Source organism: Bombina bombina, chromosome 6 (genome assembly GCF_027579735.1).
Source record: "Bombina bombina isolate aBomBom1 chromosome 6, aBomBom1.pri, whole genome shotgun sequence".
Lineage (NCBI taxonomy): Eukaryota > Metazoa > Chordata > Amphibia > Anura > Bombinatoridae > Bombina > Bombina bombina.
This window is the reverse complement of record NC_069504.1, coordinates 338,700,745-338,727,325: the sequence shown is the minus strand read 5'-3', so window position 1 is coordinate 338,727,325 and position 26,581 is coordinate 338,700,745. Positions and strand designations below refer to the sequence as shown.

General features: G+C 38.3%; 1 protein-coding gene across 2 annotated transcripts in view; it reads left to right on the top strand.

Moving 5' to 3' along the window:
* The window catches only part of STAB2 (stabilin 2), a 324,351-nt gene that overhangs the window by 56,366 nt on the left and 241,404 nt on the right, over positions 1-26,581 (top strand). For both annotated transcript variants that reach the window (XM_053716971.1, XM_053716970.1), the window contains exon 8: positions 5,445-5,641. In XM_053716971.1, the coding sequence (XP_053572946.1) occupies positions 5,445-5,641 (197 nt within the window). The remainder of the gene's footprint in view (positions 1-5,444; positions 5,642-26,581) is intronic.

Here is a 26,581-nt window from a genome sequence, read left to right as displayed (position 1 = left end):
ATATTTTTGTTCATAAATTCAACTTAAGGTTCATACTCTGTATATATCTTAATGTATATGGTATTTCCAATATATTTGATGGAGACACGTAGGTTTTACGTGATTTTAAATACAGAAGCTAAATGCCTTAGTTATTAGAATATACAATCCGGTATTAGATTATAAGTATACAAAATAATTATTAAAGTCATTCATACCAGAAGGTTTAACAGCATTTAGAGAGTAGATCCACTTACATTCAAGTTTCAATAAAGATTTTTCAATGTTGCCACCTCTTATACCAAGAGATGCTTTCTGAATTACTGTGTATTTTACATCTTTCGGTGAGCCATTGTGATGAATCAAAAAATGTTTTGCAACTGAGGTGATTTTTTTACCTTTGTCTCTGTCTCTCTGAGCATATTTAATGTTATAGACATGTTCTAGGATACGTGTCTTGACCTCCCTTGTGGTCATACCTACATATGCCATCTGGCATGAGCAATAAAGTACATAAACCACTCCTATAGTTTTACATGAGAAACGTGCTTGGAGTTTGTATAATCTTCCAGTTTTATCAGTTATTGTTTTAGTTTTCAATACATATTTGCAAGCTGAACATGTGCTGCAAGAGTACATGCCTGGGTCAGTATCTTTTTTCTTAACAGATCTTACAAAATGACTGGAAACTAGTTGGTCTCTTAAATTGCTGGATCTCTTGTATCCAATAGATACTCTCTCTCCTATTACTGACTTGAGGGTATCGTCATTTTGCAGTATTCCCCAGTGGTCATTAATAATTTTGATAATGTGTGGCATTTGGGGGTTGTATGTTGTTATCAGTCTAGGACAGGATTCTTGGACAGTTCTTACCTTTGGAGTAAGTAATTCATCTCTGCTCTTTCTAAGTGCCTTGTACTTAGCTCTTTTAATGGATTTCTTACTGTATCCCCGTGCAGATAGTCTTTGTGTTAGGGCTGTACTTTCTGACATATAGATTTCAGTACTGGTACAGTTATGGCGAAGTCTCAAAAATTCACCGTAAGGTATCGCTTTTAAAGTACTAGGTGAATGGGCACTAGTATGGTGTAAGAGCGTGTTAGTTGCTGTTTCTTTTCTGTATATTGTGGTGTTGATGAATCCTTCATTATTTTTAAATATCTTTAAGTCCAAAAAGCATATTTCCTGCTGATTCACTTCATGGGTTAGTTTTATATTAAGATCGTTCATATTAATTTCTTTCATGAAGGCTTCTAATTTATCATACGACCCCTCCCAAATGAAAAAGACATCATCTATGTATCTTAACCACATGGGTATATGTTCAGTGTATGTATTAAGATCATCTTAATACATACACTGAACATATACCCATGTGGTTAAGATACATAGATGATGTCTTTTTCATTTGGGAGGGGTCGTATGATAAATTAGAAGCCTTCATGAAAGAAATTAATATGAACGATCTTAATATAAAACTAACCCATGAAGTGAATCAGCAGGAAATATGCTTTTTGGACTTAAAGATATTTAAAAATAATGAAGGATTCATCAACACCACAATATACAGAAAAGAAACAGCAACAAACACGCTCTTACACCATACTAGTGCCCATTCACCTAGTACTTTAAAAGTGATACCTTACGGTGAATTTTTGAGACTTCGCCGTAACTGTACCAGTACTGAAATCTATATGTCAGAAAGTACAGCCCTAACACAAAGACTATCTGCACGGGGATACAGTAAGAAATCCATTAAAAGAGCTAAGTACAAGGCACTTAGAAAGAGCAGAGATGAATTACTTACTCCAAAGGTAAGAACTGTCCAAGAATCCTGTCCTAGACTGATAACAACATACAACCCCCAAATGCCACACATTATCAAAATTATTAATGACCACTGGGGAATACTGCAAAATGACGATACCCTCAAGTCAGTAATAGGAGAGAGAGTATCTATTGGATACAAGAGATCCAGCAATTTAAGAGACCAACTAGTTTCCAGTCATTTTGTATGATCTGTTAAGAAAAAAGATACTGACCCAGGCATGTACCCTTGCAGCACATGTTCAGCTTGCAAATATGTATTGAAAACTAAAACAATAACTGATAAAACTGGAAGATTATACAAACTCCAAGCACGTTTCTCATGTAAAACTATAGGAGTGGTTTATGTACTTTATTGCTCATGCCAGATGGCATATGTAGGTATGACCACAAGGGAGGTCAAGACACGTATCCTAGAACATGTCTATAACATTAAATATGCTCAGAGAGACAGAGACAAAGGTAAAAAAATCACCTCAGTTGCAAAACAGTTTTTGATTCATCACAATGGCTCACCGAAAGATCTAAAATACACAGTAATTCAGAAAGCATCTCTTGGTATAAGAGGTGGCAACATTGAAAAATCTTTATTGAAACTTGAATGTAAGTGGATCTACTCTCTAAATGCTGTTAAACCTTCTGGTATGAATGACTTTAATAATTATTTTGTATACTTATAATCTAATACCGGATTGTATATTCTAATAACTAAGGCATTTAGCTTCTGTATTTAAAATCACGTAAAACCTACGTGTCTCCATCAAATATATTGGAAATACCATATACATTAAGATATATACAGAGTATGAACCTTAAGTTGAATTTATGAACAAAAATATATTCCATTCACTGGCATTTTATACACATTACTATAGTGTCACATTATGATTCTATGTTTGCTATTATAATCCTGATAATACTCAGGGTCACTAGAACACCATTTTTAGAAAGGTGTTGTCCCCTTTGCACCATCATTGGCTTTTCTAATGTACCCCCATTGCACTTTTTTACCTTCCCTTCCCTTTTCTGTTTATTGTTTTTATTCACTATATATTGAAATGATTCACGTTTGTGTTATAAACTAAATATGAAGTCAGGTCATTTAATTTCACTATGATATCCACATACAAGCATTATGCAGTAATGCTGTCACATTCTCGCTTCTCTTATTGTGAAGCATCATACCACAAACCTTGCACTCTAACACTTGATCATTTTTATCATTTGTCACTAGGTCGCTGATTTTCAAATTCTAGTGGAATATATAACTAATTATTCGATTTGTACACACCATGTTACTATGATTACAATACTATAATATTGTCCAAGTGACATATTTATGAGATATCTTTTTTGTTCCAACCCAAACTCACGATCATTTTGTGATCTGTTGATACTGTTTATGAGCCATTCGACATCGTCATTTTTGAATTTACAATATGGTCTTATGATTAGATCTGTTTGTATATCAAACAAAGTGTTTGATATCATCATAAGTTAGATCAATATACGATATTCAGTCCTTTGTTTATATTGCTCTGCGATCATCCAATTGTCCCTAAGCAGTACTTACACGCCCCCTGCATACAACCCGTGATTGGCTAACTGTCACTGAAGATACTTCTTACTATTCACGCCCTCCGGTCACATGATGAGATCATACACGTCAGAACAAACAGCACTGACTGACGGATCTTTGAACTAATCAGATACCTTGCATCGGTAATGGGCAACCTATTGTGTTAGGAAGGTGGGCTCAATATGATCTTAAGTAACGCCGAGTAGCGGCGGCCCGCACCCCCTCTGAGGAAGCGTTCTGTGAAACGCGCGTCAGGGGTCCAGCAGGAGTAGCTCTGTCTCTCCTGTCTGCCGTTTTTAACTTGCTTACCCTTGTCTAACTGACATTGTTTTCAAATAATAGCTCTTTTGGTGCCTGCTTAGAATATAAGTTAAAAGTTAATCAGCCCTCGGATTGTAAGGGCTTAGCTTACTTTAGATATTGGTCAGCAGGCACTTGTTTATTATATGATCTCTCAGCATACTAATTATTACAAGACTGGGTTTAAGTGTTTTTAACTTTTTCTTCGCTACTTTTGTGTGAATGTTGGTTCCTAGGTATATTAATAAAGATATTAAGGTATGAATGATATGGAACATTTTAAAACATTTGATATAATCCTTATCTGAATCCTCTATTTGGAGTCTATATGATACTAAATCTGTGGTAATCTCTGCTGTGAATCCTATTGTATTCCTTATACAATTCGTTTTTCTAGTTGTTTAGTTCTGCTTCCTGAGATCCCACACCAGATATGGATCCCATTTGGTAATATTTTATATAACATATAGGTACATATATATGTGTTGTAATTCTAATACAAGGGACCATTTCTGTTATTATTTAACTCCAATTATCCCCCCATAACCTCTAATTCTACACTTTGAAATATATAATACTGTGCAAATTGCATATGTTAAGACATATTTGCATCAGTACATTTTTTTAATAAGCTATATGTAGAGCCTGTACATTATTCTGATGTAAGATTTCCCAGAGGTCGGTTATATTGCTCAATGTTTTACATTTTTCAGTGAAATAAACCTACAAAATAGCTTTTTGTTTGGCACCTAATCATTTTGTATTAAATGGATGTGAAATTGAAATTTAAACTTTCATGGTTCAGCTAGAGCATAGAATTTAAAAACTTTTAAGGAGCAGTCCCGGAATGAGGCCAGTTAAGTCAGCTACATAGCAAGATTTGGTTTGTGAAGTCTGTAGTGGGCACTTCCATTTCTCAGAATTGGGAAAACCCTAAACTACAATTTTAGATTTAAAGAACGGAAGAAAACAAATAGTTAAAGGGACACTGAACCCAAATTTTTTGTTTTGTGATTCAGATAGAGCATGCAATTTTAAGCAACTTTCTAATTTACTCCTATTATCAATTTTTCTTCATTCTCTTGGTATGTTTATTTGAAAAAGCAAGAATGTAAGCCTATGAGCTGTCCCATCTCCTGGGTAGCGGAGGCTAAATGTAGCCACCACTCAGCAAGCGCTATCCAGGGTGCTAAACCAAAAATCGTCTAGCTTGTAAGCTTACATTCCTGCTTTTTCAAATAAAGATACCAAGAAAACAAAGAAACTTTGATAATAGGAGTAAATTAGAAAGTTGCTTAAAATTGCATGCTCTATCTGAATAATGAAAGAAAATATTTGGGTTCAGTGTCCCTTTAAAGTATATTACAAAATGTTTGTAGCTATCCATTAATAAACATTTTACATTACTGTACAATATCCAGTTGTTTCATGTCTAAGGATAGCGCAAGAGATAGAGCAATAGGCTGCTGTAGTGACAGTCACAAGTGCCTAATAAAATAAAATGCCCATATCAAGATTTTTTATTTCAATAACAGGAAATTATGTGGTATAAATAATCCACATATACATTCCTACTTTTTCATTGTAATTGCACTTTCTGTCTGAATCATGAAACGTTAATTTGATTTCCATATGTCCTTTTAACCATAGCCTTTTCAACATCATGTTTTAACATTACACAGCATTAATAAAACAGAAGATATAATGCAGCATGATATAACCTTGTAAGTGTTATTAAAGTCTTTCTTATTCATTTCAGCTATTAATCCATGCTCTAAAAATATTTGTTATGCATCTGCTGATTGCACATACTTGGGGCCAAATCAACACAAGTGCACGTGCAAAGAAGGATACAAAGGAGATGGTATAGTGTGCTTACCCGTTAATCCTTGCCAGGAGAACTTTGGAAACTGCCCTACAAATTCCTCTGTCTGTAAATATGATGGTCCTGGAAAGGTAATAATTGATCTGTCTGTCTGTCCGTCTCTGTCTATTGCCTTGCTTCCAGTCTTTATGAAATTCTCTTATTGGAAAAACAGGACCAGAATGTATTTTTTTATATGAAGAGGGTCACAATCTTTCTGAGTCAAACACAGCTTAGTTTGATAACTCCTACAATATTTGATTTCCATTTCTCCATATCTGCAGTTCAGCTGATAACGGCTTAGAATAATCACTGAAAGCTGAAATGGGTCAATGTGAGTTTTGCAAATGGCTAGAGTGGTGTTTCTGATAAGTGTTATAAGTGTAACAGATAAGTGTATCTGAATGATATTTGTATATGGGCCATGTTTGCACACTGTTTTTTTTTAACTTTTCATATTTTAAAATTGAACAGGAAATTAATGAATTAATTAATAAATGGCTATAGCATCTCATCTTCTATCACAAGATTTTAACAGTTCTCGTACTGTAAATTTTGAAACCACTAAGCAAAAAGGTGTAAATATCAGCATTAGTTTCACTCCTCATTGTACACAACGGGGTTTGTCTTTGTTGAATATCCATTACTGTAATAATACGGCAATATAGATATTGTAAATCACACTTTGTGGAACGTCTGATTACTGTAAAAACCTGCACAAACATGTTGGTTGCCAGTAAACAAGAAGGAACGGCAAAGGTTAAATTCTGATTACGAAGATGCAATTGGCGGAAGAAATCCCATTCCAGAAGTTAGAATTACTTTTAACTTATAATCATTCAAATGTGAGTAGGAAATAAAAAGAAAGATTTAAGGACAGGATTGCAAAACACTATTTGCAAATGTTGCAGTCGTGATTTTAATTTTCTCACGTTTCCTACAGATCTAATTTTGTTGTCGATATTTAGTCAATAATTTGTAGTTGAGTGGACTGTGATTGCCAAAGTCAGTGTTGCCAAATAATCGTATAGTCCATTATCTGATCCAATATTTTTCAATACATAAATGGTGCTATTGTTGGGATTGTGAATGCACCGATGTTGAAAGTGGCACATCAAGAGCCAAAAAAATGCTGAGCAACATAGGGCTCATTTCCATTGAGCCGTAATTAGGTTTGCACAAGTTTGCAAAGCGAAAAAAATACTGTTGGAAGACATTAAGCTCACCAACAATTTGCAAAGGTACGTTTTCCCCTATTACCGGTAGCAGGGGTCCAGCTGCCGAATACAATTACGTGTCCCATAGAAAATATTAGAAGCGGAAAATCAAAACTTTACACCCAGTTTCCATTCAAAGTGCAAACGGGTAAAACACTTTTGGGTGCTGTCATTAAAGTCTCAAACATTATATCATGCTCAACTAGCTGTAAAAGAGGAAAAATAATCATTTTGAGGCATAGTTTCCTTTGAATTATTAAAGTTTGCAAACAATGCAAGCTTTTCTTTTTCTTTTTTTTTAAATATACGTAATATTTAGTGCTGCCCCAGGCATAGGCATAGTTGGAGTTATGTTCTTAGTCATATTTCAGTATGAATTTACATATACAATATAATCAAGCACATATCTCCAACTAGCCCTATACCTGAGGCAGCACTAAATATTACATATAAAAATATTATATAAATTTAAAAACAAAAAATGGCGGACCTTAAATTAAAATAAATGCTTTAAATTCTTTGATTACTTATTAGGTGACCAAATCACTCTACCTAGGTCAAAAACACCAAACTCCTAACTTAGGCCTAGATTTAGAGTTTGGCGGTAGCCGTGAAAACCAGCGTTAGAGGCTCCTAACGCTGGTTTTAGGCTACCGCCGGTATTTGGAGTCAGTCAGGAAAGGGTCTAACGCTCACTTTTCAGCCGCGACTTTTCCATACCGCAGATCCCCTTACGTCAATTACGTATCCTATCTTTTCAATGGGATCTTCCTAACTCCGGTATTTAGAGTCGTTTCTGAAGTGAGCGTTAGAGCTCTAACGACAAAACTCCAGCCGCAGAAAAAAAGCAGGAGTTAAGAGCTTTCTGGGCTAACGCCGGTTCATAAAGCTCTTAACTACTGTACCCTAAAGTACACTAACACCCATAAACTACCTATGTACCCCTAAACTGAGGTCCCCCCACATCGCCGCCACTCGGTTTTTTTTTTAACCCCTAATCTGCCGACCGCAAAGCGCCGCCAGCTAAGTTATCCCCTATGTACCCCTAATCTGCTGCCCCTAACCCCGCCGACCCCTGTATTATATTTATTAACCCCTAACCTGCCCCCCACAACGTCGCCGCCAGCTACTTACAATAATTAACCCCTAATCTGCCGACCGCAAAGCGCCGCCACCTACATTATAGCTATGTACCCCTAATCTGCTGCCCCTAACACCGCCGACCCCTATATTATATTTATTAACCCCTAATCTGCCCCCCTCAACGTCGCCGACACCTGCCTACACTTATTAACCCCTAATCTGCCGAGCGGACCTGAGCGCTACTATAATAAAGTTATTAACCCCTAATCCGCCTCACTAACCCTATCATAAATAGTATTAACCCCTAATCTGCCCTCCCTAACATCGCCGACACCTAACTTCAATTATTAACCCCTAATCTGCCGACCGGAGCTCACCGCTATTCTAATAAATGTATTAACCCCTAAAGCTAAGTCTAACCCTAACACTAACACCCCCCTAAGTTAAATATAATTTAAATCTAACGAAATTAATTAACTATTCTTAAATAAATTATTCCTATTTAAAGCTAAATACTTACCTGTAAAATAAATCCTAATATAGCTACAATATAAATTATAATTACATTGTAGCTATTTTAGGATTAATATTTATTTTACAGGCAACTTTGTAATTATTTTAACCAGGTACAATAGCTATTAAATAGTTAAGAACTATTTAATAGCTACCTAGTTAAAATAATTACAAAATTACCTGTAAAATAAATCCTAACCTAAGTTATAATTAAACCTAACACTACCCTATCAATAAATTAATTAAATAAAATACCTACAATTACCTACAATAAAACCTAACACTACACTATCAATAAATAAATTAAATACAATTCCTACAAATAACTACAATGAAATAAACTAACTAAAGTACAAAAAATAAAAAAGAACTAAGTTACAAAAAATAAAAAAATATTTACAAACCTCAGAAAAATATTACAACAATTTTAAACTAATTACACCTACTCTAAGCCCCCTAATAAAATAACAAAGACCCCCAAAATAAAAAACTGCCCTACCCTATTCTAAATTAATAAAGTTAAAAGCTCTTTTACCTTACCAGCCCTGAACAGGGCCCTTTGCGGGGCATGCCCCAAGAATTTCAGCTCTTTTGCCTGTAAAAAAAAACATACAATACCCCCCCCCAACATTACAACCCACCACCCACATACCCCTAATCTAACCCAAACCCCCCTTAAATAAACCTAACACTAAGCCCCTGAAGATCTTCCTACCTTGTCTTCACCTCAACAGGTATCACCGATCCGTCCTGGCATCAGGTGCTGAAGAGGTCCAGAAGAGGCTCCAAAGTCTTCCTCCTATCCGGCAAGAAGAGGACATCCGGACCGGCAAACATCTTCATCCAAGCGGCATCTTCTATCTTCATCCGATGACGACCGGCTCCATCCTGAAGACCTCCAGCGCGGACCCATCTTCCTCCAGCGACGTCCAACTGAAGAATGACGGTTCCTTTAAGGGACGGAGCGGGTCCATGTTGAAGCAGCCGACGCGGATCCATCCTCTTCTTTCGGCGTCTCCCGACGAATGACGGTTCCTTTAAGGGACGTCATCCAAGATGGCGTCCCTCGAATTCCGATTGGCTGATAGGATTCTATCAGCCAATCGGAATTAAGGTAAGAATATAGAATCAAGTTCAATCCGATTGGCTGATCCAATCAGCCAATCAGATTGAGCTCGCATTCTATTGGCTGTTCCGATCAGCCAATAGAATGCGAGCTCAATCTGATTGGCTGATTGGATCAGCCAATCGGATTGAACTTGATTCTGATTGGCTGATTCCATCAGCCAATCAGAATATTCTTACCTTAATTCCGATTGGCTGATAGAATCCTATCAGCCAATCGGAATTCGAGGGACGCCATCTTGGATGACGTCCCTTAAAGCAGGGGTCAGCAACCTTGGGCCCCCAGATGTTTTAGTACTACATTTCCCATTGTGCTCAGACAGCCTAAACCGTGTCTCAGCATCATGGGAAATGTAGTTCCAAAACATCTGGGGGCCCAAGGTTGCTGACCCCTGCCTTAAAGGAACCGTCATTCGTCGGGAGACGCCGAAAGAAGAGGATGGATCCGCGTCGGCTGCTTCAACATGGACCCGCTCCGTCCCTTAAAGGAACCGTCATTCTTCAGTTGGACGTCGCCGGAGGAAGATGGGTCCGCGCTGGAGGTCTTCAGGATGGAGCCAGTCGTCATCGGATGAAGATAGAAGATGCCGCTTGGATGAAGATGTTTGCCGGTCCGGATGTCCTCTTCTTGCCGGATAGGAGGAAGACTTTGGAGCCTCTTCTGGACCTCTTCAGCACCGGATGCCAGGACGGATCGATGATACCTGTTGAGGTGAAGACAAGGTAGGAAGATCTTCAGGGGCTTAGTGTTAGGTTTATTTAAGGGGGGTTTGGGTTAGATTAGGGGTATGTGGGTGGTGGGTTGTAATGTTGGGGGGGGGGGTATTGTATGTTTTTTTTTACAGGCAAAAGAGCTGAAATTCTTGGGGCATGCCCCGCAAAGGGCCCTGTTCAGGGCTGGTAAGGTAAAAGAGCTTTTAACTTTATTAATTTAGAATAGGGTAGGGCAGTTTTTTATTTTGGGGGTCTTTGTTATTTTATTAGGGGGCTTAGAGTAGGTGTAATTAGTTTAAAATTGTTGTAATATTTTTCTGAGGTTTGTAAATATTTTTTTATTTTTTGTAACTTAGTTCTTTTTTATTTTTTGTACTTTAGTTAGTTTATTTCATTGTAGTTATTTGTAGGAATTGTATTTAATTTATTTATTGATAGTGTAGTGTTAGGTTTTATTGTAGGTAATTGTAGGTATTTTATTTAATTAATTTATTGATAGGGTAGTGTTAGGTTTAATTATAACTTAGGTTAGGATTTATTTTACAGGTAATTTTGTAATTATTTTAACTAGGTAGCTATTAAATAGTTCTTAACTATTTAATAGCTATTGTACCTGGTTAAAATAATTACAAAGTTGCCTGTAAAATAAATATTAATCCTAAAATAGCTACAATGTAATTATAATTTATATTGTAGCTATATTAGGATTTATTTTACAGGTAAGTATTTAGCTTTAAATAGGAATAATTTATTTAAGAATAGTTAATTAATTTCGTTAGATTTAAATTATATTTAACTTAGGGGGGTGTTAGTGTTAGGGTTAGACTTAGCTTTAGGGGTTAATACATTTATTAGAATAGCGGTGAGCTCCGGTCGGCAGATTAGGGGTTAATAATTGAAGTTAGGTGTCGGCGATGTTAGGGAGGGCAGATTAGGGGTTAATACTATTTATGATAGGGTTAGTGAGGCGGATTAGGGGTTAATAACTTTATTATAGTAGCGCTCAGGTCCGCTCGGCAGATTAGGGGTTAATAAGTGTAGGCAGGTGTCGGCGACGTTGAGGGGGGCAGATTAGGGGTTAATAAATATAATATAGGGGTCGGCGGTGTTAGGGGCAGCAGATTAGGGGTACATAGCTATAATGTAGGTGGCGGCGCTTTGCGGTCGGCAGATTAGGGGTTAATTATTGTAAGTAGCTGGCGGCGACGTTGTGGGGGGCAGGTTAGGGGTTAATAAATATAATACAGGGGTCGGCGGGGTTAGGGGCAGCAGATTAGGGGTACATAGGGATAATGTAAGTTGCGGCGGTTTACGGAGCGGCAGATTAGGGGTTAATAATATAATGCAGGGGTCAGCGATAGCGGGGGCGGCAGATTAGGGGTTAATAAGTGTAAGGTTAGGGGTGTTTAGACTCGGGGTACACGTTAGGGTGTTAGGTGCAGACGTAGGAAGTGTTTCCCCATAGGAAACAATGGGGCTGCGTTAGGAGCTGAACGCTGCTTTTTTGCAGGTGTTAGGTTTTTTTTCAGCTCAAACAGCCCCATTGTTTCCTATGGGGGAATCGTGCACGAGCACGTTTTTGAGGCTGGCCGCGTCCGTAAGCAACTCTGGTATCGAGAGTTGCATTTGCGGTAAAAATGCTCTACGCTCCTTTTTTGGAGCCTAACGCAGCATTTTTTTGGACTCTCGATACCAGAGTTATTTTTATGGTGCGGCCAGAAAAAAGCCCGCGTAGCTAACGCACCCCCTTGGCCGCCAAACTCCAAATCTAGCTGTAACTTTCCCATATTCGAAATCTTGCTCCTAAAAGTAAAAAGCATGCCAAAATGAAAAATTTATTTTAAAAGCAATCTTTGTTAAAATACATTATATACTATTGTAATTATACTGTGTATATATATGTATATATATATATATATATATATATATATATATATATATATATATATATATATATATATATATTATATATATATATATATATATATATATATATATATAATATATATACAACCTCTGCCATTGCAAAACTCCTATGCTGCTCTTGCCGAATACACTTGTGATGAGGAGATTGCTGTTTCTGAGCCCTCTGAAGCTGTAACAGGTAATTTAAATCTATTGGCACCTGATTCTCCAGGTAACATAACACAGGAAAGAACTGCAGATGTGTTTTTGAGAAAAAGACTGTTAGTGGGTGACTCTATTTTGAGGAATGTGTATTTAGGTGAAAGTAAAGGAGAAACAAGGGAGGTTAGATGTCTTCCAGGAGCTACTGCTCACAGGGATAGGAATCGTATTTTGAGAATTGTTAAGGCAGCAGGAAAGGGAAGTGAGTTGGATGTGATTGTTCATTTAGGAACAAATGATCTGGCTAGTAATCATGTTGCTGCTGTTCAGAAAGAGTTTTGTGACCTAGGTAATCATTTAGAGACTGTGGCATCAACTCTATCATTTTCTGCTATTTTACCTGTGTATGACCAGGAAGCAGGAAAGATGGAGCGGATAACAACATTTAATTCTTGGTTAGATAAGTGGTGCAGGGAACGAGGATTTGGTTTTATTGGCCATTATAGCTCTGTTTGGAAAGATACTAGGTTATTTAGGAGAGATGGCTTGCATTTGGATGCTAAAGGAACAGAGTATCTGGGAGAGGAGTTCAAATACTTTATTAGAAATCATTTAAACTAATAAAGGGGGGTAGCATTAATATATCCACCTGCCCCCCACAGCATGCCAAAACTGTTAGTCCAAGTAACAATTCTAGAAATTCTAGTAGAAAATTTCTTCGTGCCATGAGCACAAATGCTCGCAGCTTAGGAAATAAATTACCTGAACTCATTTCAATAATGACTAGGGACAACTTGGATTTAGTAGCTATAACAGAAACATGGTACAATGATTTGCATGACTGGGACATAGTCATACCTGGATACAGGTTATTTAAAAAGAACAGAGTAGGAAAGAAAGGTGGAGGAGTTGCTTTGTATGTAAATGAAAATATAAAGGTTACTGAAATTGTAGGAACAAATGATGAGGTGGAAAGTATTTGGGTGACTTTGGAAATTGGAGATAAAAATGTTTTTAGAATAGGGGTTGTATATAGGCCTCCATTGCAGGATGAAAAACTGGACAATCTGTTATTAGATGAAATAACCAAAATGACCATGAAGGGTAAGGTTATAGTACTGGGGGACTTTAATTTGCCAGATATAGACTGGAAGATTCCTTCTGCTAGATCGGCTAGAAGCAGGTATATTCTTGAATCTCTGCTAGGGGAATCACTTGAACAATTAGTCAAGGAACCAACTCGTAAGGAAGCTATATTAGATCTAATACTTACAAACAGTGATACAGTTTCAGATGTGTCTGTAGGTGAGAACTTAGGATCCAGTGATCATCAATCTGTTTGGTTTAGTATTCATGTTCAGGAACTGTACACCCAGACTAAAACAAAAGTTTTAGACTTTAGGACGGCAGATTTTTCATTAATTGGAGAATACCTAAAAAACTATTTAAAGGGGAAAAATCTTATTACAGGGGTTCAAGAACAGTGGGAATTTGTGAAAGGTGCCATTTTAGATGCAACCGCACACTGTATTAGACATGTCTGTAAAAGTAAAAGAAAGCGGAAACCAATTTGGTTTTCCAAAGAAGTAGCACATGCTGTAAAGACAAAAAAGATAGCTTATAAAAATTACAGACACACACAAGCAGATGATGATATGAAAATATGGAGACTCCAACAAAAAAAGACTAAGCAGTTAATTAGGAAGGTTAAAGCTGATGCAGAAGAGAAGATAGCACAGTCAGTAAAACATGGGGACAAAACATTCTTTAGATATATCAGTGAAAGAAGAAAAAATAAGGTAGGAATAGTAAAATTGAAATCAGTTGATGGTAGAATAATAGAAGGAGATAAGCAGATTGCAGACTGTCTCAATGATTACTTCTGTTCTGTTTTCACTAAAGATTGTGAAGATACAATGTCTACATTAAGGGATGCTATGCAAAATAGAAACAAGCTTAACAGTAATCTTTTTACAGAGGATGAGGTTTTGTTAGCATTATCAAAAATAAATGTTACAAAGGCAGTGGGTCCTGATAATATTCATCCAAGGGTTTTAAAAGAACTTCGTTCAGTGCTAACTGTCCCATTAACTGATCTGTTTAATCAGTCACTATTAACAGGAGCTGTCCCAGATGATTGGAGAATAGCAAATGTAATACCTCTTCATAAAAAGGGCAGTAGAGAAGAATCTGGCAACTACAGGCCAGTTAGTTTAACTTCAGTAGTAGGGAAATTAATGGAAAGCCTCTTAAAGGAAAGAATTATGACTTACATAAAGACAAACCATTTAGAGGACCAAAATCAGCATGGTTTTACTTCAGGGAGATCATGTCAGACTAATCTAATTGACTTCTTTGATTATGTAACAAAAGTATTAGACAAGGGAGGAGCAGTTGATGTAGCATATCTAGATTTCAGCAAAGCATTTGACACCGTCCCACACAATAAACTTATTCACAAACTATATCTCCTTGGTCTAGATTCAAAAATTGTGAACTGGGTGGAATGCTGGCTTAAGGACAGAAAACAAAGTGTCTTAGTAAATGGAGTTCATTCAGCAGAGGGGGCTGTTACTAGTGGTGTTCCTCAGGGGTCAGTTCTGGGGCCTGTTTTGTTTAACATATTTATCTGCGATATCAGCAAAGGGCTACAGGGGAAAGTATGTCTCTTTGCAGATGATACAAAAATTTGCAACAGAGTGGATGTTCCAGGGGGGGTAGACAAAATGAGAAGTGATATACAACAATTGGAGGATTGGACAAACGACTGGGATCTAAAGTTTAACACAGCAAAGTGTAAAATAATGCATTTAGGGAAGAAAAATCCAAATGTTAATTACAGACTCAATGACACTTTACTGACTGTTACAGACGAGGAACAGGACTTGGGAATTATTATTTCAGATGATTTAAAACTTAGTAAACAATGTAGTAAGGCAGCGAGTAAGGCTAGCAGAATGCTTGGATGTATTGGTAGAGGTATTTGCAGCAGAAATAGTAAGGTTCTTATGCCACTTTATAGATCATTAGTTAGGCCTCATCTTGAGTATTGTGTGCAGTTCTGGAGGCCATATCTTCAGAAGGATATTAACAAACTTGAATCTGTGCAAAGGAGGGCTACCAAAATGGTACATGGTCTAAAAAATAAAACTTACCAGGATAGGCTCAATGACCTAAATATGTATAGCTTAGAGGAGAGAAGGGAAAGAGGTGATATGATAGCAACTTTCAAGTACATTAAAGGGTTTAGTAAAACTGAGGCTGTGGGTATTTTACATAAAATGGAAAATTCAAGAACAAGGGGTCATGAGCTCAAGCTAAAGGGTAGTAGATTCAGGAGTAATTTGAGGAAGCACTTCTTTACAGAAAGAGTGATTGATTTATGGAATAAACTTCCTCAAGAGGTAGTAGCAACAAACACTGTGGGGGACTTTAAAAATGCATGGGACAAGCATAGGGCTATCCTACGAACTAGATAAGTTTATACTGTTAGGTAAGGTGGGGCAGACTTGCTGGGCCTATGGCTCTTATCTGCCGTCAATATCTATGTTTCTATGTTTCTATATATAAAATAAACCAAATACAAATGCACAATATACTCGCAATCCCCCAGCACAAATAGATCTATTACTCATTTAGAATTTTAACTAGTGCATTGAAACTAGGGTTTCAGTTTAATTTCACGTACGCACATTTTTTTGTCATTCCACATTGTCTAAAGGGATTATTCACATTAAACCCTCGCTGCACATGGCAATGCTGCTTTGAACAGTCCGCCGCTGGCAGGGAACCCTCGCATCCTACAGTGAAGTGTACTTAAAGGGATATGAAACCCAAAAAAATATATTTAGTGAATCAGACAGAGCAGACCATTTTTAAAAAAGTTGCGAATTTACTTCTATTATCAAATTAGCTTTGTTCCCATGATATTCTTTGTTGAAGAGATACCTAGGTAGGCATCTGGAGCACTAAATGGCAGGAAATAGTACTGCCATCTAGTGCTCTTGCAAATGAATAACATTCTTGCAAAACTGCTGCCATATAGTGCTTCAAAAATGGGCCAGCTCCTAAGCATACGTCCCTGATTTTCAACAAAAGATACCAAGAGAAAGAAGAAAAATTTATAACAGAAGTAAATTATAGAATTGTTTAAAATATCATGTTTTATCTGAATCATGAAAGAAAATATTTTGGGTTTCATATACACCTCATTGCTAGACAATCAAACAATGATTAGATCCTCTAGAACAGCGGTCGCCAACCAGTGGTCCGTGGACCACTGGTGGTCCACGAGAAGATGTTGGTGGTCCTTGACACCATCAAGCAGAAACTCCCTACAGTGCCTGGCTGGACATCAGTGAAAACCGATGGAGGGGGAGTTAAATTTCAATCTCTCTATGCACATTGCGTAGTACTGTGCAACTTGCGTAGCTAGATTGTATTTTTAACTCCTCTCGCCCAGCGCACTGCTCAGCGGAAGATGCTTCCATTCTAAAGCCAGCAGAGGTTGGTATAGTCTTGGCTTGAAATAGTAGAATTAAAGTATATAAAAAAAAACAAATCTTAAAAAAATAAAATTCTCTCTTATATTTCATTTATTTTCTTCCCTTTACCTGTCTCTTGGTAGTAGTTTTCCTAATTGCTTCAGATGGACTTACATCACTGTTTGAATAATATAGATTGAATGATTATACAATAATCATAAAAATAGGGGGCGCTTAGTTTCTTGAAGGCAAATGAATATGTGTAAAAAAATAATAATAATGAATAAAAGCAATATGTGAAAAAGTGACAGGAACTTTATTCAAACAAAATAAAATGAAATATAGTGACTGTGACTGAGCTAAAACAAAAAAATAAAACCTTATTGATATATAAGGAATGTATTTAACAGATAATGGTGAGTAAATTGTCATTGCTAGCGGTCAAACTCAGTGAATGGGCAGCTCTTCTTGGAACCGATGGTGAATCAGTGCATCTAAAATTGGAAAACAGAAAGAAAGAGCCTCATGGTGAAATATTTCCAATCAATATGGAACAATGTGAGAGAGCAGGTGAACAGGTACTCACAAGTGTGCTGGCTGGCACCTTTAGCGAAAAAGGTGCAAACAGGCAGGCTGACCTTTATATATATATATATATATATATATATATATATATATATATATATATATATATATATATATATATATATATATATATATATATATATATATATATATATATATATATGTATAAAGGTCAGCCTGCCTGTTTGCACCTTTTTTCGCTAAAGGTGCCAGCCAGCACACTTGTGAGTACCTGTTCACCTGCTCTTTCCATATTGATTGGAAATATTTCACCATGAGGCACTTTCTTTCTGTTTTCCAATTTTACATCACTGTTTGTCTTCCCTCTTTTTAAAAAAAAAAATAATTAAATATTCATTATATTTCATTCTAATATTTTTCCCGCACACAAAGCCATTCCACCTGAATTCCAGTAATTGCCATCCAGCAGATCAGCCATATCCCACCAGTATTATAGTAATTGCCAGTAACATCAGTTGTGGTTCACTCACATCCATATTGAGAGCTTTCTGATATAAACTTAATTTATGACTCCAATGTCTGTCCATGATCATAAGTAGTTTTGAATAAATTCTAACTGGGGAGGTAACTTGGAATTCTTGTGATCCTTTTAAACATAATTCTTTTTTCCCCCACTTCCTGCCTCTCTATTTCCAGCTCAAAAGTTGGCACTCGCCCTTCATCTGTCATGAATATATTCTTAAAAATATGTGAATATATACATAGGCCCCTATTTAAGAAAGGTCTTGCGGACCTGATCCGACACTGTGGATCAGGTCCGCAAGACCTCGCTGAATGCGGAGAGCAATACGCTCTCCGTATTCAGCATTGCACCAGCAGCTCACAAGAGCTGCTGGTTCAACGCCGCCCCCTGCAGACTCACGGCCAATCGGCTGCCAGCAGGGGGTGTCAATCAACCCGATCATACTCGATCGGGTTGATTTCTGGCGATTCCTGTCCGCCTGCTCTGAGCAGGCCGACAGGGTTATGGAGCAGCGGTCTTTACACCGCTGCTTCATAACTGCTGTTTCTGGCGAGTCTGAAGACTCGCCAGAAACACGGGCCCACAAGCTCTATATGGAGCTTGTTAAATGGGCCCCATAATGTAAACTTAGCTATGGTTATACTAGTTATCTTCAGTATGTGTGTGTGTATATGTATGTATGTGTGTGTATATATATATATATATATATATATATATATATATATATATATATATATATATATTTATACACACATACATACATACATTACAGAGGTACCTTTTAAAAAAAATTCATGTTAGTGATCCATGGGATTAAAAATTGTATGTTTAGTGGTCCCTGAGGTCCAAAAGGTTGGCGACCCCTGCTCTAGAACATTTTACCTTCTGCTTGTACCTTTACAAAAATAGCTGTATTATGGCAATGCTTTAAACATCAGGGGGTCGATCCGATAAAAATCGTCGCCCGCAAAAGCCGGCGACGCCAATAATTGCGCGGATTTGGTATCCTATATACGGCGTAAGCTAGAAGTTACGCGCGTATATTTCTGCCGTCGCCCGCAGTTTTTTGGGCCATAGGCAGGTATACCAAACCCGCGCAGTTTGGTATCCAATATGCAGCGTAAGGACTTACGTGGCGAAAATGGAGAAAACTTACTCCATTTTCACCTCGCCACAAAAAGCAGCCGTAAAAAGCCTTACGCTGACTATTGGAGCCCCGTAACTTCCTAAACTGGCTGCTAAAATAAACCTAACACCTAACGCATGCTCAATGTCTATCTCCCTGTCAACCGCGATCCCCCCCCCCGAAATCCCTAATAAAGTTATTACCCCCTAAAACGCCGCTCCCGGACCCCGCCGCCATCTACATAAACTAACCCCCTACTGTGAGCCCCTAAAACCGCCGCCATCTACCTTATCTATCCCGTAATCTGACCCCTTACACCGCCGCCACCTATATAAAAATTATTAACCCCTAATTTAATCTACCTACCCCGCCGCCAGCTATGTTATCTATATTAACCCTAAGTATATTATAGTTAATATAGTTATTAAATTATATATATTAACTATATTAACCCTAATTATATTAGGGTTAATATAGTTAATATAGTTACTATAGTATTTATATTAACTATATTAACTCTATCTAACCCTAACACCCCTAACTAAATTTATATTAAATTAATCTAATTCATTTATAAACTAAAATATTCCTATTTAAATCTAAATACTTACCTATAAAATAAACCCTAAGATAGCTACAATATAATTAATAATTACATTATAGCTATGTTAGGGTTAATATTTATTTTACAGGTAAATAGTTAATTATTTTAACTAGGTATAATAGATATTAAATAGTTATTAACTATTTAATATCTACCTAGTTAAAATAATTACCCAATTACCTGTAAAATAAATCCTAACCTAAGTTACAAATACACCTACACTATCAATAAATTTAATAAACTACAAACATCTATCTAAAAATACAATTAAATTAACTAAACTAAATTACAAAAAAAAACAAACACTAAATTACAAAAAATAAAAAAAAAGATTACAAGATTTTTAAGCTAATTACACCTATTCTAAGCCCCCTAATAAAATAATAAACCCCCCAAAAAAAAAAATTCCCTGCCCTATTCTAAATTAAACAAATTTCAAAGCTCTTTACCTTACCAGCCCTTAAAAGGGCCTTTTGTGGGGCATGCCCCAAAGAATTCAGCTCTTTTGCATTCAACAAATACAATCCCCCCCCCCCCCATTACAACCCACCACCCACATACCCCTATTCTAAACCCACCCAAACCCCCCTTAAAAAAGCCTAACACTACCCCCCTGAAGATCTCCCTACCTTGTCTTCACCACACCGGGCCGAACTCCTGATCCGATCCGGGCGATGTCGTCCTCCAAGCGGCAAAGAAGAATTCTTCCTCCGGCGATGTCATCCTCCAAGCGGCAAAGAAGAATTCTTCCTCCGGCGACGTCTTCCTCCAAGCGGCAGCAAAGTCTTCATTCTTCCGGCGGCATCTTCAATCTTCTTTCTTCGCTCCGCCGCCGCGGAGCATCCATCCCGGCCGACTGCTGAACTTGGAATGAGGTACCTTTAAATGACGTCATCCAAGATGGCGTCCGCCGAATTCCGATTGGCTGATAGGATTCTATCAGCCAATCGGAATTAAGTTAAAAAAATCTGATTGGCTGATTGAATCAGCCAATCAGATTCAAGTTCAATCCGATTGGCTGATCCAATCAGCCAATCAGATTGAGCTCGCATTCTATTGGCTGTTCCGATCAGCCAATAGAATGCGAGCTCAATCTGATTGGCTGATTGGATCAGCCAATCGGATTGAACTTGAATCTGATTGGCTGATTGAATCAGCCAATCAGTTTTTTTTAACTTAATTCCGATTGGCTGATAGAATCCTATCAGCCTATCGGAATTCGGCGGACGCCATCTTGGATGACGTCATTTAAAGGTACCTCATTCCAAGTTCAGCAGTCGGCCGGGATGGATGCTCCGCGGCGGCGGAGCGAAGAAAGAAGATTGAAGATGCCGCCGGAAGAATGAAGACTTTGCTGCCGCTTGGAGGAAGACGTCGCCGGAGGAAGAATTCTTCTTTGCCGCTTGGAGGATGACATCGCCGGAGGAAGAATTCTTCTTTGCCGCTTGGAGGACGACATCGCCCGGATCGGATCAGGAGTTCGGCCCGGTGAGGTGAAGACAAGGTAGGGAGATCTTCAGGGGGGTAGTGTTAGGCTTTTTTAAGGGGGGTTTGGGTGGGTTTAGAATAGGGGTATGTGGGTGGTGGGTTGTAATGGGGGGGGGGATTGTATTTGTTGAATGCAAAAGAGCTGAATTCTTTGGGGCATGCCCCACAAAAGGCCCTTTTAAGGGCTGGTAAGGTAAAGAGCTTTGAAATTTGTTTAATTTAGAATAGGGCAGGGAATTTTTTTTTTGGGGGGGGTTTATTATTTTATTAGGGGGCTTAGAATAGGTGTAATTAGCTTAAAAATCTTGTAATCTTTTTTTTTATTTTTTGTAATTTAGTGTTTGTTTTTTTTTGTAATTTAGTTTAGTTAATTTAATTGTATTTTTAGATAGATGTTTGTAGTTTATTAAATTTATTGGTAGTGTAGGTGTATTTGTAACTTAGGTTAGGATTTATTTTACAGGTAATTGGGTAATTATTTTAACTAGGTAGATATTAAATAGTTAATAACTATTTAATATCTATTATACCTAGTTAAAATAATTAACTATTTACCTGTAAAATAAATATTAACCCTAACATAGCTATAATGTAATTATTAATTATATTGTAGCTATCTTAGGGTTTATTTTATAGGTAAGTATTTAGATTTAAATAGGAATATTTTAGTTTATAAATGAATTAGATTAATTTAATATAATTTAGTTAGGGGTGTTAGGGTTAGATAGAGTTAATATAGTTAATATAAATACTATAGTAACTATATTAACTATATTAACCCTAATATAATTAGGGTTAATATAGTTAATATATATAATGTAATACCTATATTAACTATAATATACTTAGGGTTAATATAGATAATATAGCTGGCGGCGGGGTAGGTAGATTAAATTAGGGGTTAATCATTTTAATAGAGATGGCGGCGGTGTAAGGGGCTTACATTAGGGGTTAATAATTTTAATATAGATGGCGGCGGTGTTAGGGGCTCACTTTAGGGGGTTATAGATATAATATAGCTGGCGGCGGGGTACGGGAGCGGCGGTTTAGGGGTTAATAACTTTATTAGGTTGCAGCGGGGTACGGGAGCGGCGGTTTAGGGGTTAATAGCTTTTTTATTGTTAGGCTAGTGAGGGGGGATAGCGGATAGAGGGTTAGACAGTGCGGGCTATGTTAGGGAGGCGTGTTAGACAGTGCGGGCTATGTTAGGGAGGCGTGTTAGACAGTGCGGGTGTTTTAAACTTTAGTCAGGTTTTATAGGCGCCGGCAGATTCTAACGTGCCGCAAGTCACTGGCGACGCCAGAAATTTGTACTTACGCAGATTTCTGGACATCGCTGGTTTGTGAGACTTACGGCACGTTAGCATCTGACGGCGACTTATATGGGATGGCTCGAGTTGCGAGCTGAAACTGCGGGCGACGCCGGTCTCCTCGCTTGCGCCGCAAACTGCGATCTATATCGGATCGCGCCCCAGGCTTTTAGTCACAGTGAGGCATTGCTTTTTAATGGAACTAGTTGATAAGCCTTCCCAGAGGGCAGTCTGTGTGTTAAAAATGCAACCCCCCAAGCTACAAAAAAAAAAAGTAAAAATACAGAAAAAAATAAACAAAGCTATCTAAACTAATAAAATTAAAAACCTAAACTAATACCCCTATAAAAATATTAAATCCCCCCCAAATAAAAACACCCCCTAATCTAATACTAAACTGACAATAGCCCTTAAAAGGGCTTTTCTCTTGTTAAGTGTATCCAGTCCACGGATCATCCATTACTTGTGGGATATTCTCCTTCCCAACAGGAAGTTGCAAGAGGATCACCCACAGCAGAGCTGCTATATAGCTCCTCCCCTAACTGCCATATCCAGTCCTTCTCTTGCAACTCTCAATAAAGATGGACGTAGTAAGAGGAGAGTGGTGTATTATAGTTAGTTTTTTAACTTCAATCAAAAGTTTGTTATTTTTAAATGGTACCGGAGTGTACTGTTTCATCAAAGGCAGTATTAGAAGAAGAATCTGCCTGTGATTTCTATGATCTTAGCAGAAGTAACTAAGATCAATTGCTGTTCTCACATATTCTGAGGAGTGAGGTAACTTCAGAGAGGGAATGGCGTGCAGGTTTTCCTGCAATAAGGTATGTGCAGTTAACATATTTCTAGGGATGGAATTTGCTAGAAAAATGCTGCTGATACCGGATTAATGTAAGTTAAGCCTAAATGCAGTGATTTAATAGCGACTGGTATCAGGCTTATTAACAGAGATACATACTCTTATAAAAGTGTAATATAAAACGTTTGCTGGCATGTTAATCGTTTTTATATATGCTTTGGTGATAAAACTTATTGGGGCCTAGTTTTTTCCACATGGCTGGCTTTATTTTTGCCTAGAAACAGTTTCATGAGGCTTTCCACTGTTATAGTATAAAAGTTACAGTTGGTGCAGTTAAAATTACAAACTGTGACATTCAGCTTCCCTCAGCAGTCCCCTGCATGCTATAGGACATCTCTGAAGGGCTCAAAAGGCATCAAAAGTAGGAGCTGTGGCAGTTGTTATGACTGTTTAAAAAACATATTTTTTGTTTTGTTAATCTGTTTTTTGTATTAAGGGGTTAATCATCCATTTGCAAGTGGGTGCAATGCTCTGCTAACTTGTTACATACACTGTAAAAATTTCGTTAGTGTAACTGCCTTTTTCCACTGTTATTTCAAATTATGCCAAAATTTGTTTCTCTTAAAGGCACAGTAACGTTTTTTATATTGCTTGTTAACTTTGTTTAAAGTGTTTTCCAAGCTTGCTAGTCTCATTGCTAGTCTGTACAAACATGTCTGACACAGAGGAAACTACTTGTTCATTATGTTTAAAAGCCATGGTGGAGCCCCATAGGAGAATGTGTACTAAATGTATTGATTTCACCTTAAACAGTAAAGATCAGTCTTTATCTATAAAAGAATTGTCACCAGAGGGGTCTGTCGAGGGGGAAGTTATGCCGACTAACTCTCCCCACGTGTCGGACCCTTCGTCTCCCGCTCGAGGGACGCACGCTAATATGGCGCCAAGTACATCAGGGATGCCCATAGCGATTACTTTGCAGGACATGGCTGCAATCATGAATAATACCCTGTCACATGTATTAGCCAGATTGCCTGAATTGAGAGGCAAGTGCGATAGCTCTGGGGTTAGATGAGATACAGAGCGCGTAGATGCTGTAAGAGCCATGTCTGATACTGCGTCACAATATGCCGAACCTGAGGACGGAGAGCTTCAGTCTGTGGGTGACGTCTCTGAATCGGGGAGACCTGATTCAGAGATTTCTAATTTTAAATTTAAGCTTGAGAACCTCCGAGTGTTACTTGGGGAGGTATTAGCTGCTCTGAATGACTGTGACACAATTGCAGTACCAGAGACATTGTGTAGTCTGGATAAATACTATGCAGTGCCGGTGAGTACTGATGTTTTTCCAATACCTAAAAGGCTTACAGAAATTATCAGTAAGGAGTGGGATAGACCCGGTGTGCCCTTTCCCCACCTCCTATATTTAGAAAAATGTTTCCAATAGATGCCACTACACGGGACTTATGGCAGACAGTCCCTAAGGTGGGGGGAGCAGTTTCTACTTTAGCAAAGCGTACCACTATCCCGGTTGAGGACAGTTGTGCTTTTTCAGATCCAATGGATAAAAAATTAGAGGGTTACCTTAAGAAAATGTTTATTCAACAAGGTTTTATTTTACAGCCCCTTGTATGCATTGCGCCTGTCACTGCTGCGGCGGCGTTCTGGTTTGAGGCCCTGGAAGAGGCCATCCATACAGCTCCATTGACTGAAATTATTGACAAGCTTAGAACACTTAAGCTAGCTAACTCATTTGTTTCTGATGCCATTGTTCATATGACTAAACTAACGGCTAAGAATTCCGGATTCGCCATCCAGGCTCGTAGGGCGCTATGACTTAAATCCTGGTCAGCTGATGTGACTTCAAAGTCTAAATTACTTAACATTCCTTTCAAGGGGCAGACCTTATTCGGGCCTGGTTTGAAAGAAATTATTGCTGACATTACTGGAGATAAGGGTCATACCCTTCCTCAGGACAGGGCCAAATCAAGGGCCAAACAGTCTAATTTTCGTGCCTTTCGAAATTTCAAGGCAGGTGCAGGATCATCTCCCTCTACTTCAAAACAAGAGGGAACTTTTCCTCAATCTAAGCAGGCCTGGAAACCTACCCAGTCCTGGAACAAGGGCAAGCAGGCCAGAAAGCCTGCTGCTGCCTCCAAGACAGCATGAAGGAGTGGCCCCCTATCCGACAATGGATCTAGTAGGGGGCAGACTCTCTCTCTTCGCCCAGGCGTGGGCAAGAGATGTTCAGGATCCCTGGGCGTTGGAGATCATATCTCAGGGATATCTTCTGGACTTCAAAGCTTCTCCCCCACAAGGGAGATTTCACCTTTCAAGATTATCTGCAAACCAGATAAAGAAAGAGGCATTCCTAAGCTGCGTGCAAGACCTCCTTGTAATGGGAGTGATCCATCCAGTTCCGCGGACGGAACAAGGACAGGGGTTTTTATTCAAATCTGTTTGTGGTTCCCAAAAAAGAGGGAACCTTCAGACCAATTTTGGATCTAAAGATCCTAAACAAATTCCTCAGAGTTCCATCATTCAAGATGGAAACTATTCGAACCATTTTACCCATGATCCAAGAGGGTCAGTACATGACCACAGTGGACTTAAAGGATGCCTACCTTCACATTCCGATCCACAAGAATCATCATCGGTTCCTGAGGTTTGCCTTTCTAGACAGGCATTACCAGTTTGTAGCTCTTCCATTCGGGTTGGCTACAGCCCCAAGAATTTTTACAAAGGTTCTGGGCTCACTTCTGGCGGTTCTAAGACCGCGAGGCATAGCGGTGGCTCCTTGCCTAGACGACATCCTGATACAGGCGTCAAGCTTTCAAATTGCCAAGTCTCATACAGAGATAGTTCTGGCATTTCTGAGGTCGCATGGGTGGAAAGTGAACGAAGAAAAGAGTTCTCTATCTCCTCTCACAAGGGTTTCCTTCCTAGGGACTCTGATAGATTCTATAGAAATGAAAATTTACCTGACGGAGTCCAGGTTATCAAAACCTCTAAATGCTTGCCGTGTTCTTCACTCCATTCCGCGCCCCACGGTGGCTCAGTGCATGGAAGTAATCGGCTTAATGGTAGCGGCGATGGACATAGTGCCATTTGCGCGCCTGCATCTCAGACCGCTGCAATTATGCATGCTCAGTCAGTGGAATGGGGATTACACAGATTTGTCCCCTCTACTAAATCTGGATCAGGAAACCAGAGATTCTCTTCTCTGGTGGTTATCTCGGGTCCATCTGTCCAAAGGTATGACCTTTCGCAGGCCAGATTGGACCATTGTAACAACAGACGCCAGCCTTCTAGGTTGGGGTGCAGTCTGGAACTCCCTGAAGGCTCAGGGTTCATGGACTCAGGAGGAGAAACTCCTCCCAATAAATATTCTGGAGTTAAGAGCAATATTCAATGCTCTTCTAGCTTGGCCTCAGTT